The 18,010-nt window shown below is 42.3% G+C and overlaps 1 protein-coding gene across 1 annotated transcript in view; it reads left to right on the forward strand.

Annotated features, from left to right (window-relative positions):
- Positions 1-16,136, forward strand: part of SLC49A4 (solute carrier family 49 member 4) — an 86,171-nt gene extending 70,035 nt beyond the window's left edge. The window contains exon 9 of the mRNA XM_025990581.2: positions 4,536-16,136. Coding sequence (XP_025846366.2) covers positions 4,536-4,651 — 116 coding nt within the window. The 3' untranslated portion in view covers positions 4,652-16,136. The remainder of the gene's footprint in view (positions 1-4,535) is intronic.
- Positions 16,137-18,010: the final 1,874 nt, after the last annotated feature.

Below are 18,010 nucleotides of genomic sequence, written 5' to 3' on the forward strand. Positions count from 1 at the left end.
CTGAGGCCTGAGGATACATATGCTACAAGTCTAAAAATCCTGTTCCACAGCGTAGGACCCTAAACATGTCTTGGGATAAGTGGAGTTCTCTTCGTTTACAGCCAGCTTTCGAATGCCATAATTCAGACATGTTAAAACTTGAAAAACTCACCCAGAAGTTAGTTATATGTTAGGATTCAGCTCTGTCAGTTACATGATTGGAAGGCCTGGCTTTTAATCATCATGAAGATCTGTGGTTCTGTAGATCACGCCTCGAAGAAGTACTCAACTTCCTGAATAGAGTTTATTTCCCCACAATGTGCTACTTCGTGGGTGACTGTGTCAGAGATAATTTTTCAGGGCCGTACAGACTAACCCCAAAATGACCACATTACAGTGGCTTGCCTAGCAACCAAGCCTCCACTGGTGATTTCCTTGTAGATTATGGCCATTGCCATCATTGATGGTGAACATCATACCAGCTTCTCTGCCATTGCCACTGGCTTCTTTGGAGCCCTGGGTCACAGGGTCTTCCGTGTCCTGTTCTCACTGTGTTTGGGGTACTTGGAACAGTGTCAGTAGTTTCCTTTTTTTTTTTTTTTTTTAAGATTTCATTTATTTATTCATGAGAGACAGAGAGAGAGAGAGAGAGAGAGAGAGAGAGGCAGAGACACAGGCAGAGGGAGAAGCAGGCTCCATGCAGGGAGCCTGATGTAGGACTCGATCCTGGGTCTCCAGGATCACGCCCTGGGCTGAAAGCAGTGCTAAACCGCTGAGCCACCCCAGGGATCCCCATGTCAGAAGTTTCTTAAGAGTTTTTCTGTCGAGTTTTTCAAGGTCAGTTTCAGAACAACAAAGCAAAAACCAAAAACTGTTAACTTGTTCCCTCATATAAGCATATTTGTAAAACTGAGTTGCTTCCAATAATGTTTGCTTTGAGAATCTCAATGAGTTATTTCAGACAGTACAGTGATGCTTTATTCTAATAACCTCACATACAAAATCACTCTGAGGATGCTGTTACATTCTTTATAAGCTCTGAAATATATTCTAATGTTTTTCTGTTTTTTGTTTGTAACTTGTTCTGAAGTTTGTATTGTTTGCTATTTTTTTGTTGTTGTTGTTGTAGAAGCTTTGCCGCAGGTTTGGCTAAATGCACTAAAGGTTTTTACTGCAAGCCTTTCATTTTGAAGTAGCCTACCGTGAGTCTGAGGCTGCATTGTGGCTCAAAAGATTCAGGGGCCTGCTGAAGGGTGAGGTATTGACAGGTTCACCAGATGTGGACTAGTGAGGAGCAATTTTATATGTAGGGAGTAATTACACGACGTTATGATCAGATCTGTTGGGTAGTGAATATGGAGTGAAGGGAGCAGGGAATTATACCATGAAATCATGATGTCACCTGGCTCCTCTTGAGTGAATATGGAGACAGTTTTATTAAATCATCATAATTCTGGTTAAATCCCCAAAGAAAGTAGAAGGTTGGTTCTGGAGGGTGTTTTCTGGGACCAGACAAGTATTCGAAGGTGGTAGAAACTGAAAGCAAGGCATCATTAAAGGGAAAGATGAGGTAAAAATGTGCTTCTGAAAGAAAAAGGTATGAGGATGAGCAAAATCCTAATTAGTTCAGTTCCAACAGAGCATCACTATTTGGTGCAAAGTCCACTTCAAATAAAATATAGTACCTGTCCAAACTGCAAAATGAGCAGAGTACTCAAGATGCAGTATATATAATAAATGACAAAGAACCAGCAAAAGTACAGAAAGAGGCAAATTGTGGAACCTTAAAGTATGGATTTGTATTTTCTCTAGTGAAAGGCAAAAAAAAAAGGGTACATTAGAAAATATTAGAAAACTGTGCTCCCTTTTAAAAGGTGTAAAGGTTAAAAGAATAAGAAAGTTTCAGTGAATCAGGAACTCTCTTGGTTCAATTATGTCCTATGACACCAGGCTCGGAAAGGACTTTGCAGCTGCAAAGTCATATTAAACATTTAAGCAAGCCATTTCCTGCTTATTGGAGCAGGAAAGCTGTGGATTATGTGAATGGTTTGCAGTGGGAAAAGGTAGAGATGCGGATCTTTTTGCCTTCTGAAAAGGCCAGTAATTTCAAAGAACACTGGTATTTGGCTGAGCTTAGTGAACTCAGCTGAAAGATGAATCTGACTTTTCACAGGAGGCACAGTAACAACTCACCTGTAAGCCATAACCTCACTAAGGAGCAATTATGAGGCATTTTTATAGATTTCATCCAAACCCAGGGAGAAGGAATAATTGCACAACTGTGATGAAATAAAAGATCTGCTTTGGCAATATTTGATACATTTCTAGGTTTAAGGAGAGCAAGGACAAGTTGGTTGTTGCTACGGGGGTGTTACTCTAGCTCCCCACGAAATACAATCTCTTTAAGGTTTAGAAAATGTCATTGTTGTAGACCACTTTGTCAAACCATAGTTTTTCTTAGCTGTTGCTTAAAATTTGACCTTAAAGTCAAAATGCGCACTTTTAATATAAACAGTATGCTGTTCTATTTTGCTGCTTTTTCTCTCCTTGGTTTTTGTTTGTTTGTTACTTCTTTTTGCCTGTTAAAGTTATCGTCAGAAATCCAGAAGCTGTATGGCCAAAATGAAAGCTGAAAATGTTGGTGTGTCATTTCAGGGAATATCAGAATGAAGACAAAATTCCATGGGTCACAGCCTTCCTGGGTGTTTAGATTATAGTCAATCCAAGTAGAGTACAGAAAACAACTTTGCATAGAAATACCACTGAAATACACGTCTTTGTTATATGCTATAGAATAGCATGTCTGACTTTTAAAATGTAAAAATTGAGATGTGGGGAGGCTGCTTTTGTAAGCATATTACAGAAAAAAGGTATTTCAGCACCTTTTCTCACCACTCGGTTTTCTGATTTCCATTCCTGAGCATAAATTGCTCTTTTAGCCATATGAATTATGGATTGAACTAAAGCAGCAGTGTAGAAATCTTCAGGATGATTTTTGAAGATTAGGGTAGTGTTAGTATTCTAGAGAAGTACAAAAGGAAAATATAAACTTATAGCAGTACCCAAAGGAAAGAAAATGTACCAGGGAACTTTTCCCCCTCCTTTGTTTTTGTTTTAAGATTTTATTTGTTCATTTGAGAGAGAGAGAGAGAGCGCGCTCGCGCGCGCGCATGAGCTGTGGGGAGGGGCAGAGGGAGAGGGAGAAGCCGACTCCCTACTGAGCAGGGAGCCTCACAGCACAACGGGGCTGGATCCCAGGACCCTGAAATCATGACCTGAGCCAAAGACAGATGCTTAACACCCTGATCCACCCAGTACCCCTGTTGTTGTTGTTGTTGTTGTTGTTGTTGTTATTTTTTAATTTAAATTGCTAAATGGATATTAAACTAGGGAAGATATCCCACTACCACCAACACAACCTCTTCATGCCAAGAAGCTGCTCACTTGTGCACCAAAGCCTCAGGATTTTCTGGCAAGGAGGGCTGGGTAGAAGGAGGCGGAACAGATGCACAGCTTAAGGGCCACTGGAGCTGGAGGGGGCAACGGCAGGCAGCCACCGTGAGCTGGTGTGAGCTGGTGTGTCTCGGTAGCATGAGGCTGGGATTGGCCGGTGGGCAAAGCCTGAGTTCATGAGCGAGCATTTTTGAATAAGAATGTTCTTGATACCGTTAAACCAAGTAACAACAGAATTGCCTGCTTAGATGATTCCTATTGGTTTTCAGAGTATTGGCATCATACATACCGTTTATGCTAGTGGGGGAAAAAACGAGAAAGAAATAAACTGAAATATTCACAGTAGTTTCTCGGAGGGTAGAATTAGGATTAATTTGTTATATTTCACTTTATTCTTTTAATGTATTTTCTAACCTGTATTACAATGATTACTACTTGCTGAGAACTTGATATTTCTATCCAAGAAAATCTAAACGTGTTATCTCCAAATTCAGATGATTTTTTTTTACTCGTCTTTCTAACCCGTCGGATATTTCTAAACAGAGACAAGAATGATAGTGATGGAGGGTATTTAAAAATAACAAACGATGAGACACCTGAGTGGCTCAGTGGTTGAGTATCTGCCTTTGGCTCAGGTCGTGGCCCCGGGGTCCTGGGGTTGAGTGCCTCGTCGGGCCTCTGCACAGGGAGCCTAATTCTCCCTCTGCCTATATCTCTGCCTCTCTCTCTCTCTCTGTCTGTCATGAATAAATAAATAAAATCTTTAAAAAAAAGATAATGAACAAACATTTAAAGGTGATTGATTTTTTTTTCCTTTGGAGGAATAGATTTTGGTTTTGCCACCAAATCAAAGTGGTTAAATTGATGAAAAGTTATTAATAGTATTGATTAAAAATATTGCACATGAGAGCAGTATAATACATTGCAAGATTATTATCACCCAGACTCCAGATTGCCCCTGTTCCTTGAAAACTGGTTTGCGGGCCTCCCACGACGCATCTATTATAAGCGCCTTTGGCTGTGGAGCACGTTGCTCCCGGCTCACAGGCAGTGTTCTGCTGGTGACCTAGGAATGCTTACAACCACATGTTTTTGTCTTACAGAGTTGTCTTGGTTCAACTGGTGCCTTCCCGGGTCGTGTTTGCTCAGTCTCCTCCTCATTCTGTGCTTCAGGGAATCGTATGACAGACTCTATCTTGATGTGGTTGTCTCAGTGTAATAGCACAGACGTGCAGGAGTTTAAAAAGGGACTGGAAATCATACTGCATACTGCACATTTGCTTGGAGTTGCACACCTCTAACGGGAAAAAAAAGGAGAAGAGAGAAACTTCATTCAGAGGTTCTGTTAGGTGACAGATGATCACATGCATTTCATGACTACTAGGTAATAATAATGTGGGACTGGAGTGATAATAGGGAATTGAAAGACTATAAATGGCACACCCGTGCCTAGCTCTGGGGTTGGAAGTGTGGATATCTTACACATAAAGCACTAAGAAATAATGCCCTCTCTGTTTTGTGCCAGTGCTAAACTACTGATTGACTCCTTGTAATTATGGAAAGAAATAAAGGGTATCTGTCAAACACCTTACCTAAGTCACATATCAGAATAGGAAGAAATGCCACTAACTTCTAAAGAAGTTCAAACCCTATATCAGATTTTAATTATAAAGTAGCCAAGAGGTATATCGATGATAAAAATTAGCCACATGTACACTACATTTTTTCTAATAAAGCCATTTCTTATATGACTCCTTATTTTTAATTAGGTTGGAAACCTTTGGCCATCTTTACTATGGTGAGCAAGTGCTTCCCAGTGACTTCAGAGCACTTTGTGTCTCGATCTCAACTTATCCTTGTTTCTGTGAAATACAATTTCATCTACTAGGCTCTTAAATAATTATATTAAAGGTGACTAAATGTTCAGTATAGTCGCATTAAATATTGTATGAAAAATGTAACTACGTTCTGATTTAGCACTTTGTTAAAAGTGAAATGACAAATCACATAGAACATTCTGTGTCTTCAGCCTATATATATATATATATATATATATAGTGGCATGGGATGTAAAGTCCAGCACCAGCTGTTATTTACTAGGGTTGCATTTTATTAAATGACCCTTGTTTGAAAATAACAATTTATAACCTTGAAACTTCCAAATCTGTTGAGTGATTTCTGAATTACATTCTTGTATTTCAATTCAGGTTGTAAAATATTCGATTCTGTCTGGAGTCCATACATTTGAGAAGGTGATATTTTGCCCAGTACTTGTTTTCTTTGTATGGATGATAGCTTTTTAAAAAATGACAGTTACTCATTGGACAGCTCTCAGACATGTATTTCACTGTGACATAAAATATGCTCTGGTGGGATTATGGTATTACTTACCACTGTTCACATTTACATAATTCCCCTTACCCAGGAAAACCAAATTTTTTCCAGAAAGACAAGAATAGTACTTTTCTTCACCTTCATTATGCTCAGCTTCCTTCAACCCCCCGCCTTTTTTTTTTTCCCTCACTTGAAATTACATCTTCATTGTCAGGTAAATATATATTTCATTTATCTTTCTCTGGACAGAGTGCAGGCCTGCTCCTTCCCTTAGCCATGGTGGTAAAATGTGGTTAGATCTAGTTAGCACTCAGCTCTGCTCATGTCTGCACACGTGCATACACCGTCACACGCAGTCCCAAACGCCCCCACCCTCCTTCACAAGTCCAAGGCTGTGTGTCAGTTCACCTCGGTCTTAGAGGAGGATCTAAGCCACCTTCTAAGATCCTAAATTGTGCTCCTTGGAAAGTCAGAAAACCCTCACATTCAGCATATCTTCTGTCACCTTTAAGTCAGTCCCTTTATAACCATCCTACTATCTTAGCATCAAGAACCGAAGGAACTAAGGAACTTGCTAAAGAGAAGCAAAAGACCCTGAAGGGGAGGCTTAGTTCCAAGTTCACTCTCTCATTCTTAAATGAAAGGAAACCAGAATTTTTGAAGATGACTGAAAACCAGCCACCAGAGATAGGAGCAGTCCATGACCCAGTGCTAAAATAACCACCACCCCTTCCTGTTTGGATAGAAGACAGACAGGAGAGAGAAGAATTCTCAAGTATTTGGTTTTAGTCAGAACTGTTGGTTGTGGACACTGTATATGAAATCTTACCATATAATAAGATGTGATATAGAACATTTTAATTATAGTTATTCTCCTTTTAAAACGAAGCAAAGAAAAACACTTTAAAAAATATTACCTGAATGACTAGTTCAGTGACATCCCAAGTGGGTAGTGGATTAAAAATTCCTGCGTTGTCCCAGACACCAACCGTTGTTTTTAGACACATGAAATGAGTCCTTGCATCTCATCTGTTCTATCTGCTTTCCCCTCTGGCAGACACTTGTTCTAATCACAAACTACAACTGTTTTAAGCTATCACAGTTTCCTATATCAATCCTGATAGAACCAAAGGGGCTTCGGAGGTGGGGAGAGGATTACATGTTATTCATTTACCTGAATGTTTCAAGTCATACACATTTTTTACTTTTTGTTGTTATTTCTAGTATGCATCAGAATAGACCAGCTGTTGTCTTTGAACTTTCTAAACAAACACTATAGAGTCTTAATGAAATTCTATAATGAAAGAAGTCTGAGCCCTCCATTAAGCCAAGCTCCTCATTTTAGGATTCATAGAAACAATCCCACAGAGGTTAAGGTTCTTGCTCAATGAAGGTCGCAATCCTAGTTAGAACCAACTGAAATCCACACTTTCTGACTCCCAAAGCAGGGTCCTTCCCCACCTCACAAACCAGCTTCATTTCGACATTTTGGGGGTGTCCGTGAGCACTCCTCCATGTTCATACATACGGGGCTAAAGAGCAAGTCATCATTATTTGAGTATGGGAAGTACAGGGATCCAGTTGAGGTGACTGGTTTTTAAGTAGGATCATTCCGTTTTCTTCATCCTGTTGGTGCTCTAACATCCCTAAGTCTTAGCTTGCAGGGACATGGTATAAAAAGATTCTGATGAATAATTCAACCCTCATAAACCAAATCAACAGCATTAATTGGTAAGGACATGTTATAGTGTAGGTTCCCTGTGGCTTATCAAGGAATACTTCACAGTTTATGGGAAGAAACATTTTTTAATATGGTCCATGGTCAAGATACAGGAACAAGATAATTACATGCACAAATGCACTTCACTGGAGGATGGAGCTAATAAAATAACAAGAGGGAATCAAGTACAAGTAGGATTTTGTATATTTAAGCATATAGGGCTTAAGAGCCAAGCTTTATCATAGATCATATATTTATGCTTAATTATTGAGAATGTTTACAGCTTGTTTTTATGAAGCCCTTCTAATGAGGGATTCAAGCTAAGAGATTTTAAATTGAAGAGATTAAATTCCCATCTACTTTAAATTAGTTTTTTTTTACTATTATTTTTACTAAAATCTAGGCATTCATCTTGCTGTTTGCATAAGTAGAAGCTGCATTTTAAACTCAAGATCAAATACAAATGCATAGTAAATTTGCTTTAAATTAACGTTAAAAATCATATTAATTCCACGCTGCTGCCTAAAATAGTAAGTACGGGAGTTACTGGGATTATGCCATCTTATATAGCAAGTGCAAAGCTGTGATATGAAGAAAGTGCCATATTAAAAAAAGAAACATATAGAAAACCACAAGGAAATTTGATGACACCTATTTTGTGGATATAGGAAAAATAGACTTCCCCTTTAATTTGGAATTATACAGAAAGGGCCAAATTAACGCTTATTTCCATATTATCAAACAGTTCGCCAGTCTGTTAGGAATATATAAGCAATATTCTGGGGGCATGTAGTGTTGGACCATCCTAGAAGAACAAAGGTTGACAGGGAGATTTTGGGGTGCCCTCTTAACAGCATCCACTGGGTACTTTGTACTCAATGGAGGTAGTTGTGTGCTCAGTAAGCAGACACCTAGGCTACCCCGAGCATGCGTGTCCTTTCAGGTGTCTTAGACTCTCCTAGGTCTCTGCTTCCTTGAACTGACTTCCTGGCACAGGCTTCACCCTGAACCCCTCCCTGAGCTCGAAGACAAAAACCCAGCCTCATTCTTGACTACTACTAAGGCCATATGCCTGGGCTTTCCTCTCCTGAGCAAGTAAGTCCAGAGAGATTTAACAGTTCTTCCCACAGCCAGCCTGTTAGACTGTTCCCTGAAATGGTAATGACAAAGGTCTCTAACGAGCTCCTCTAGTTAGTGCTTGTTGCATTTTAGAATATGGACTGATCAGATTGCTTTCTGTAGTCTTTCTGTTGTGCCTTATAATCTAGAAGGCCTCAAATAATAGCTTTTCCATCTCAACCCACACTCAAAAAGTGAGAGCAAAGGTTACTCCACCCTCACGGTTCTGTTCATTCACCGAGGGAGAATTACAGTTTGGTGTTCTTTTTTTAAACAACTAAAAAGTGAAAGCATGGAATTCATTTCAGCAACTTAAAAAAATGATAGAAACACATCAAACCATTTTAGCTCTAACTGCACATCACAGTGCTCTCAGGGTTCTTGGCTCTTCCGGTCTGCAGGGGAGGCTTCTACAGTCTTGACCAGAATGGCAAGAATGACTTGGAGACACTTTTAATTTACCTAAATGTTAAAAAGTGATACTTCTACTTAATACAACCTAATTTAGGCTTTTTCTAATTCAGATTGATTTTCTTCCCAGACAGATCATGAAATCAAAGGGATGATCTAATCCAACTACCTCATTTTACAAATTAACAGGGAACCTTTTAGGTTCAATGCCACAGCCAAGTTTTAGCAGGTAATGTCAGTCCTAGATCAGCATCCTTTCCATAAGTGATCAATGTGGTAACCAGAAATAACATTTAAGTAATTTTTTCATTTCTTTTAAGTTTTTGAAAATTAAATGCATGAAGGTCTATCCATTATGAAATACTCAGTACAGAAATACAGAGTGAAGTCTACCTCCATACAAACATGTGCTGGACTATCCATTCCCCTTTTCCAAAGTATTTTTTATTAATCCTTTCAGAAATTTTTCTATGAATTTGCATACATATATATAGAAACTTAGAAGGGATTAAAAATTAAGTCATCTAGGGAACTATTTCTTAGACCATGGTGGCATTAGCTTTTTTGGACCGAAGGAGGAGCTTCTGAGATCCTTATTTCTCTCCCAGATGAGTCTATATCAAATGTAGGAGTGGTTAACAGAGACATTTCACAGACCTGGTTGTGTACGTACCATCAAGCTCTATCACATCCTAAAGTTTAAAACTGAATTCCAATATGCAATATTCTGTTTTTCTTATTACAAATAGAGTTTCTGTTTTTATGTTATCAACTAGGGCCCATGCACTGCAAGAGAAGTGAATGACCCACACCCGAAGTCCAAATCTATTTTCTTGACAGCGCTTCCCTGGCTCTTCGTCTCAGCAGAGACATGCAACAGTGTGGAAAGCAGAGTCAAGAGAATAAACTTTGTAAATCCATTTTTTTAAACAATAGCTAATGAAGATTCCAGTGATCCTTCCTATTTTCCTGGTCACCTTCCTTAGCTATCCCAACTCTCACGCTATCCATAAAACTGATGAATTGTAGTAGGACAAGAGCGTAGCTTGGTTTGGTCACCTCTTCCTTCACTGCCCTCCTTCCCATCCAGCTTTCCCCTTTCGGGTTGCATCTTCTGACTTATTCCTGACTATGCTTGAAAGCAAGCTGCGTGAAACCCAGCTTTCCTGAGTTACCACATTAGAGAGGAAGCTGGCCAGTTTCTTCATGAACTAGACGAGAGAGACCAAGGAGCCTCCGGGCCTGGCACATGTCTCAGGCCTAGTGTCTTCAGCTGTTTGACCTTGAGCAAGTCATTTCATTTCCTGTTTATCATATCTCTGAAATAAGGAAGCAAACAAAGATATTCCCTCAGGTCTCTTCCAGTTCAAAAACTCAGGTGCGTTCTTATTTCAGTAGGAAAAAAGAACGGAAGCGGTCTCTAAAATTGCCAAGCTTCCCGGTGGCTCCGTGTTTCCATTTTGCAGCGGCCCTCCTCCTGTGAACACGTGGACTGTTCCACTGCACACCCATTTGACAAGAAGAATTGGCTTTTTCATTGTCTGTGCTAGGAGATAAGCTACAGGTGCTGTTTATATCCCCCAAAGGACTTGGTATGTGAAATGCAGGGTTTATTAAATGTATCAAACACAGTAAGAGAAAGACCTGCCATCTGATGTTGAGATGGCGTTCTCGGGGCCGGGTCAGAGCCGTGCATTTGCTCGCTGGAGTCAGGCCCAACCAGGGAGCCATCCTTTGTCTTGGTTTGATTCATTGTGAGTCAGTGACAAGTTAGCACCTGTCGAAATCAAACTGTCAGATCAGATGGTAAAGCCCATCCCCAAACGTGTATTTCTAGAGTCCGTGGCACCAAAGAATTGTAAGTTGCTTTGCAACTATGTCATCCTCTGCTGGGCCACATCCTGTCAGCAGAGCTGTGCACATCTCTTGGAGAGTGAGAGCAGAGGCTCAGCATGTCAAGGCCTGATCTGTTCGCAGGTGTTAGTGAACAAGGCTTCACTGAGGCTCCGATGTGAGCACAGCCGCTAGCAGAGAAACGAAGCAAAAGAAGCGACCAGGCTGGGAGTCAGGAGGCCTGGGTCTCCCTCTGTCTCTGTCCCCACGGCAGCGGCCGAGCACCCTTGGGGCCTTTGGCAAATCACTCTTCCTCTCAACTTCGACTTCCACACTTCTAAATTAGGGGGAGAGTAGGTGTTTCGTTTGGCTGAAGAGTTTTCTACGCCTACTGGTCACACATCACTGAAAGTAGAAAACAGCAATAGAGTGCAAGACCTACCCGCCAGTACTTCCAGTTCTACGTTATCATTTCAGATAATGAGGAACTTCTGCAAGGCCCTGTTAGAGATGTGTTACAGGTGTCGGGCAGTGAGAGGAACTCTCAGGCCGTCAACATGGCCTTTGTCCCTTCACCCATCCTTCTGCTCGTTCTGTCTGCAGACTCATGATAGGTGTGCAGTGTGTGCCTGTGAACGAGAATCAGAAAAACAAGATGTTTCTTTCCTCCGGGACCTTTTGGACAAATTTGAAAAAACCAAAAACATTCTCCTGAACTAACAATTAAAAGAAATAATGACAGTTTCCCACATCCTTAATTATGCACAGCGGGAACCTAAATCTCCTTCTCCTACCACCATTAACCAGGACTGATGTCAAGGAAAGGGTACTTTGCCCCATTGAAATTTTTATCATAGAACCTGTATCAATCTGAGAGCAGAGAATCAATGTTGGCAGTAGGAATCCCAAACCTCACCACCGTGGCTGGGTTACTAGTCCTTCAGGAAGTCGGGAAGACTGTTGGCACCTCCATCTTCCTCTGAAGACAGATTTAACAATTGCACGCACACTAGGACGCACGCATTCCTAAGGCCTTGTTAGTCTCCTTCCTGGGGGGAATTTGAATGTTAACACAGAACGAAGACTAACCACCAAAAGGGAGGGTTTCTAATGCGAGAACTTGGGACTTGAGCTAGGTAGAGAAGGTCTAGTCTGGGGACTGGAGACTGTGGGAGCCCTCCAGGTCTCTCCTGTGAGGAAAGGAACGTCAGCACACTTGATGCATCGCTAGTCAAGTCCTGGCCTCTGAAGACTGCAGAAACCCAAAGAATGCTCAAAAAGGGCAGGTTTTATTTCTGCAAGATGGTTTTATTTACTGCAAATGTCCCCAACTTCAAATTTGTCTCCGTCTCCACCAGAAACGTATTGTTTTGGAGGCTTCTGAAAATTAAGTCCTAGGAAAATTCTGCCTCCCTCTTCCTAAATTGCATCTACAAGTCCCAAACAAAATCGCTTCCTTGACCTGCACACATACCGTGCTATTCCCCCTTGGGTCTGTGACTCAAAGGGGCCAGCAGAAGTCATGAGAAGTGATTGCTCCCACCTCACCTGTCATAGCAGGTGGACAGGGCTTGCCCGGGAATTTAGCTAAGCTTGAGGTGTGTTGGGTGGTCTCTTTCTTATTTCTTTCCTCAGCTCACTAATTCGCATTGTATTGCTCTTCCGATCCGTAAGTTATGGCCTAGGAAGTGTCTTCGAGAGCTATGTAGACGTCTCCCACGGAGCCATCCCTCTCCTCTATAATCCCACTGTCTTTCAGCCTGTGCCCTAGAATCCTTGCTCCATGCCCCCAGGAAAGTGGTTACCCTTGCTCTTTGCAGAGCAAAGAATATCAACTAATATCTTACCCCTGACACCTCACCCTCTTTTATCCCAGAGAAGCCCTTCCATATTGGTTGTCTTTTCCACTCAGGCTCAGTGTAGACCCCCAGGCAGGACAACTGCATGCTACCTTCTGTCGCCTGTAATTGTCCTTCCACCTATCTGAGGGAAAGCTTATTCTCATGAACCAGCTCCATCCAGTCTTTTTTTCAATATTGCTCTACCAGTAAATTCTTTGTTAGCTAGGTCCTGAAACTTATGTCATATTTTTTTAACTTTGATTTTTTTCCTTACGGAATTGCTTCTTTTATCTTAGAGCAGACTATGATCTTTTTCCTTATGCGTACTTAATAATACAATTTGAACAGAATGGAACTTTCTAAAATAAAGTCAGGCAGGGACTTCATCATAGCCCATATTAAATGCCGAGAGGTAGATCATATTAAAAAAAGAAACAATCTAGGAGGCTGGGTGAAGGAGGCTGGATCTTGTAATTCAGCCGGTACATTTGGGGCCCCTGCTGTTTGCTGAGCACTGTGCTACGTACTGAGGATGCAAAAACAAATACGATAGTGTCCTGGCCCTCACATTCATTTTCTGATGAGTCCATTCACAAAAACTGTGTAATTCAAAGCTAGGAACGCACCCTCCCCCCACTCCAATGCTGCTAGAAGTTTTGTAGCTTATTTCTACAACTGTCCATGGTACCTTACCCTTTTTGGAAGAATATGTTCTAAATCCTGTCTTCTTGGGCCATTACAAATCCATGCATGCCCCTCATCAATGAATGGATATATGTAAGCTCCACACAGTATAAAATACTCCTGGCCAGCTTTGGAAGGGAAAGGCAGAGAAAGCTGTTTTGACGACTTGAGAAGAGGGGGAAAGGTTTTAGGGAAAGCTTACGAGCTTCCAAAGATTTCCGATCTGTTAGTGCTCATTCAGACGTGGGGTTAGGCAGGGGGGAGAGCCTTCTAGCAAGGAGGAGACAAGGCCACGTAAGGAGGCCCAGGAGAGCACCGTGGAAGAGTTGCTGAGATGTAAGCCAGGCCTCTGGGCATTTGGTAATGTCTCTGCTGAGCAAAAGTGGAGGAGGAGGTTTGGAGGTAGAGCTGTAGTTGAAGCAGATTCTGGAAAACAGCCCCGAAACTGGCTTAGTCTCACTGAGTCATCTGGGCCAGCCTCCTGCCTCCAAGTACATCCTGCCTGTAGCATGTCTGGCCCACTGCTTTCTCAGCTCGAGAGGGATGGAGGCTCTACAACCTGCCCTTCTTCTGTTCCAGGGCCATTCCCCATTTGCACTGATAAGTTCTTGTTTTCAAAGAATGGAGGCCAGAGGGGGGTGCTCAAGAAATAGGGTGGTAGAGGGAGGCAGCAGAACACATCAAGTGAAGAGGAATTGTGGTGGTGAGGAGAGAGGCCCCACATTTTCCCTTGGTGCTCACAAGCCCGCAGAGCCCTAGAAGGCGGGCCAGCCACCTGGGACCCCCGCCCTCACAGATGCCCTGTCTGGCACAGCGGGGTATCCCGTTCAGCTCTGAGAAAGCAGTGGGCACGCAGACATCCACAGCCTCCCAAGAGGAACCCTGTTTTACTCAAAAGGCTGTAACTTTAACAGTCAGTCCCCCCTCCCTTCCATCCCCCAAGGAATGTGCTGCAAGTGAAGGCAATGCCTTCAATACCTGTTGTGTTTCCTTCGCTCTACCAGAATAGTTCCTTCTCATGCCAATTTTGGGATGCAAAGAGATCCTAAGTAGTCCAAGTAGATTTAGATCCAAGTAAAGTTCCCATCTCTTGCTCCATTCAGACTTCTCCGGCCACCTCCACCCTCTCAGTCACACTCCTAGAAGCCAGCCAGAAAGCCTGTCCTACAGAAATCACTCTCCCAAAGCCCAAGCTCTTTGTTCTCCTACTGTTCCTAAGCCACCATGATTTGGTCTAATTTTATACTGTGCGTAGTTGTCCGGCCTACGTGGCTGTGCTGTACCTGACAGAGGAGGAAGGCAAGCAGAGGCCGGGGCAGCGGGTGGTGGGTCTGATGGCTGCAGAAACGGAACCAAGGCAGCCTCCTCTGCCCCCCGGAGCAGGAGCCTGCAATGGTCCCGTGGCCACCACCATCCAAACCGGGGGACCTAGCGTGCCAAACAGGCCCCTCCACTCCCATTCCTCGGGTTTCCTTAGGTCACCCTGCCTTGGGCCTTGAGCCTCCTCTGGGCCTTGAGTCTCGTTCCTCTTGGTGCCCTCCAATTCCCTCCTGTTCGTCCCAGGCTGCAGTGAAGCCCCTGCTTCCTTTCAGTCTGTGGGAAAACAAAGTCCTTTCCTGCCAGGATCCAGGTCCACCCTGGGAATAGTTTTTGGCTGAAACTGCCACAGTTAAACACAAGAAGTTCTGATTGCCGGAGCGAAATAGTGTTCCAGCAGGCTGCAGCCCACTCCCCGCTTCTGGGGCTCTAAGGAGGAGAATGGGTCAGGGCTGTGCCAGAGGAGGACCGAGGAGAGACCTGGTGATCCCTTGAGATTCCTCCCAGCTCCAGAACCTGATTTTTTTAAATGGCAACACCAAGATCTAGGGAACACAAAGGTGCAGTCTCCTTGACAGCAGGTGCCCGCCTCCTAGGACACCCCCTGTGCCTGGGCAAACTTCCTCTTCCCCGCACAAGACGTGGCGTAAATATGAACAGGTGCAGGGTGGGGGTGGGGGAGTAGCTTAAAATCTGCCCACCCTGAGACTTAGTGCTGGGGGTGTGGTGTGCATATCCACTGGCCTGGCTCCGTGACCCGGTGGGTCTACGCCACTGTCAAAGCATGAGTGCGTGTGATAAATGCCCCTCTGACACTCGTCACGATTTAGGAAGCGTTCTGTGCATTTTTAAACAATTCTTACCATGTAAAGATTGTATTACATTTTAATAAAAGAAATTTTTTTGCATTTTACTTTTTTAATATTTGGGATTTTATAGACTTTTATTTTATGGTCAAGTTATACTTTTGTAAGGAAATGTTGAAGTCTTGAGTACTTTTACTTTAAAACTATAGTCCATGTCAACTGTAAGCACTGATAAATAGCATTCATATGCAATTTTCCCTCCTTTTCATCGGGTCTTTTTAAGAAACTATGTTTTGGTGAAGCCTTTGATTTAAAACTCTGCTTCATTTTACATGTTGTGAATACTGAAGATTCTGAAAAATAAAGATGCATTAAAAACCTCTGTGCTGTTACATTGTGGAAATGGTAATGTGCGTTGCTTTGCCAAAGTGGTAATTAAATGTTTAATGGTTTAGAACTGCTAGTTCAGAACGGGGCTTCTAGTCATTACTCACAGCGCGGGAGCGTCCGTATAATAAGCCTCCGTTTCTTGGGAGAAGGCACATGAGGACGGCGATCTCCTGTTCAGTTAGGAAATATGGTTATGTTGACTTTATGGTTACTGTGCTGTGGTTTTGCAATAAATGTGTATTGAAAGCACTTGTGATAAAGTGGTCTGCATTTTGTTTTTAATCAAACTCCAAATGGCAGGAGAAGCGGAGCCAAAACTCCCTGCGCATTTGGGCAGCGAGATATGCTGGAGAAACACGAGCTTGGGAGCCTGTCCTGCTCCTCCACCAGCAAACCCCGAGACTTGGGAATGCTTTCATCTGTTTTTGGTGATCCTGTTCTCTCACCCATTAAAAAAAGTATAATTAAGATGAAGGAGTGGGCTAATTACACCTACTTCATATGGATTTTGTGATGATGGGAGAGAGAGCGGTGAACATAAAGCACCTGGCACATCTCGGTCGCCTGGTGTTATTTGCCTTCTTCCTTTGCTTCCCTCTTGTATCCCTCCCAAAGCCTTCGTTTTAATTTTCACTCAATTTTTTAAGATATTCCAGTTAAGGGGCAACTGGGTGGCTCAGTGGTTTAGCGCCTGCCTTTGGCCCAGGGCGTGATCCTGGAATCCCGGGATCGAGTCCCACGTCGGGCTCCCTGCATGGAGCCTGCTTCTCCCTCTGCCTGTGTCTCTGCCTCTCTCTCTCTCTCTCTGCCTCTCAAAAATAAATAAATAAAATATTTTTTAAAAAAGATATTCGAGTTAAAATTTGTTGACTCCCTGAGCAAGGTGATAGTTATTAAGTCCTCACATAGTTAATACTCCCTCTCATTTATCATAGATGTGAATCCCCAAAAAGGCTGACCACAGCTGGGTTGAAAGAGCATTTGGGAAATGTGCCAGTGTTGTTTATATACGTACCCCAAACGGTTACAGCCTACTAGAGATCCAAAAGGATTTGCCTTTGTGGAATCTGAGACAGAAGAACAAGGGGCAAAACCTATTGAGGTAGGTCCAGATCCATCACGAAAACATGGAGGAAGCTCCTTTTTTAGTCCCAAAGCAAGCACACCCATGGGTGAGTGGTGGGGGAGCCCGGGCTTGAAAAAACTCAGAATCATGAATGTCCTTTAACCTTTTGGAAGGAGATTTTTCTTAAAATTTTCTGGATTAGTTTCCAAACAGTCCTGTTCTCCTCTCGAAGTTTCCAAAATCTTCATTTTTAAAAATACAGAAAAGCATAATGCTTCCTTTACTTCTGACTGTAAATGATTTTAATATAGAACAGATCATAGCTATATTTTTATGTTCTATCCTTAACATTATATCATGAATATTTTCCCATGCCCATGGAAAATTTTATAATTTAAAGTATCTAATTTTATTATTGGACATTAAGACTGTTTCTGGGGAGATTTATTCTGGGGAACACATGTTGTATATTTATCCTCGACCTAGTTTCTGATTCTTTTCTTAGAAAAGATACCTAGAAGGAGAATTATTTGGTTTAGGTATGAAGACTTTTAGCTTCTGACAAGTATCCCCATATTAATTATTTATCCAGCTTAATGGGGAAAGAAGTGTTATTTGTCTACACTCCCTTCTGACACCAAATATGTATGTTTTTTCACACAAATTCTCATCAGATACCAACAGGTTTTTTTTTTTTAATTTTTTTTATCTTTTTAAGTAAATCCTACCCCTAACATGGGGCTAGAACCCAGAACCCTGAGATCAAGACACTGGCTGGTGCCCCCAGACACTAACAGTTTAACTCAATTGTGATACTAACTGCCTGGAGTTAAGGTAGACCCAACAGGTTAAAGGCTCAGCCTCAGGGGACTGCTCTCCTACCCCCCACTTCAGACCCTAGTTGCAAGTCCACACTGTCACCTGTGCTTCTGACCAATAAAAAGCTATAAATCAGGGGTTCCCACGACCCCATCCTTAGGTTTGCTCATTTGCTAGAAGGTCTCACAAAACTCAGGACAACAGTTTAGGTGTTAGATTACCAATTGATTACAACAGG

This window comes from Vulpes vulpes, chromosome 1, assembly GCF_048418805.1.
Source record: "Vulpes vulpes isolate BD-2025 chromosome 1, VulVul3, whole genome shotgun sequence".
NCBI lineage: Eukaryota > Metazoa > Chordata > Mammalia > Carnivora > Canidae > Vulpes > Vulpes vulpes.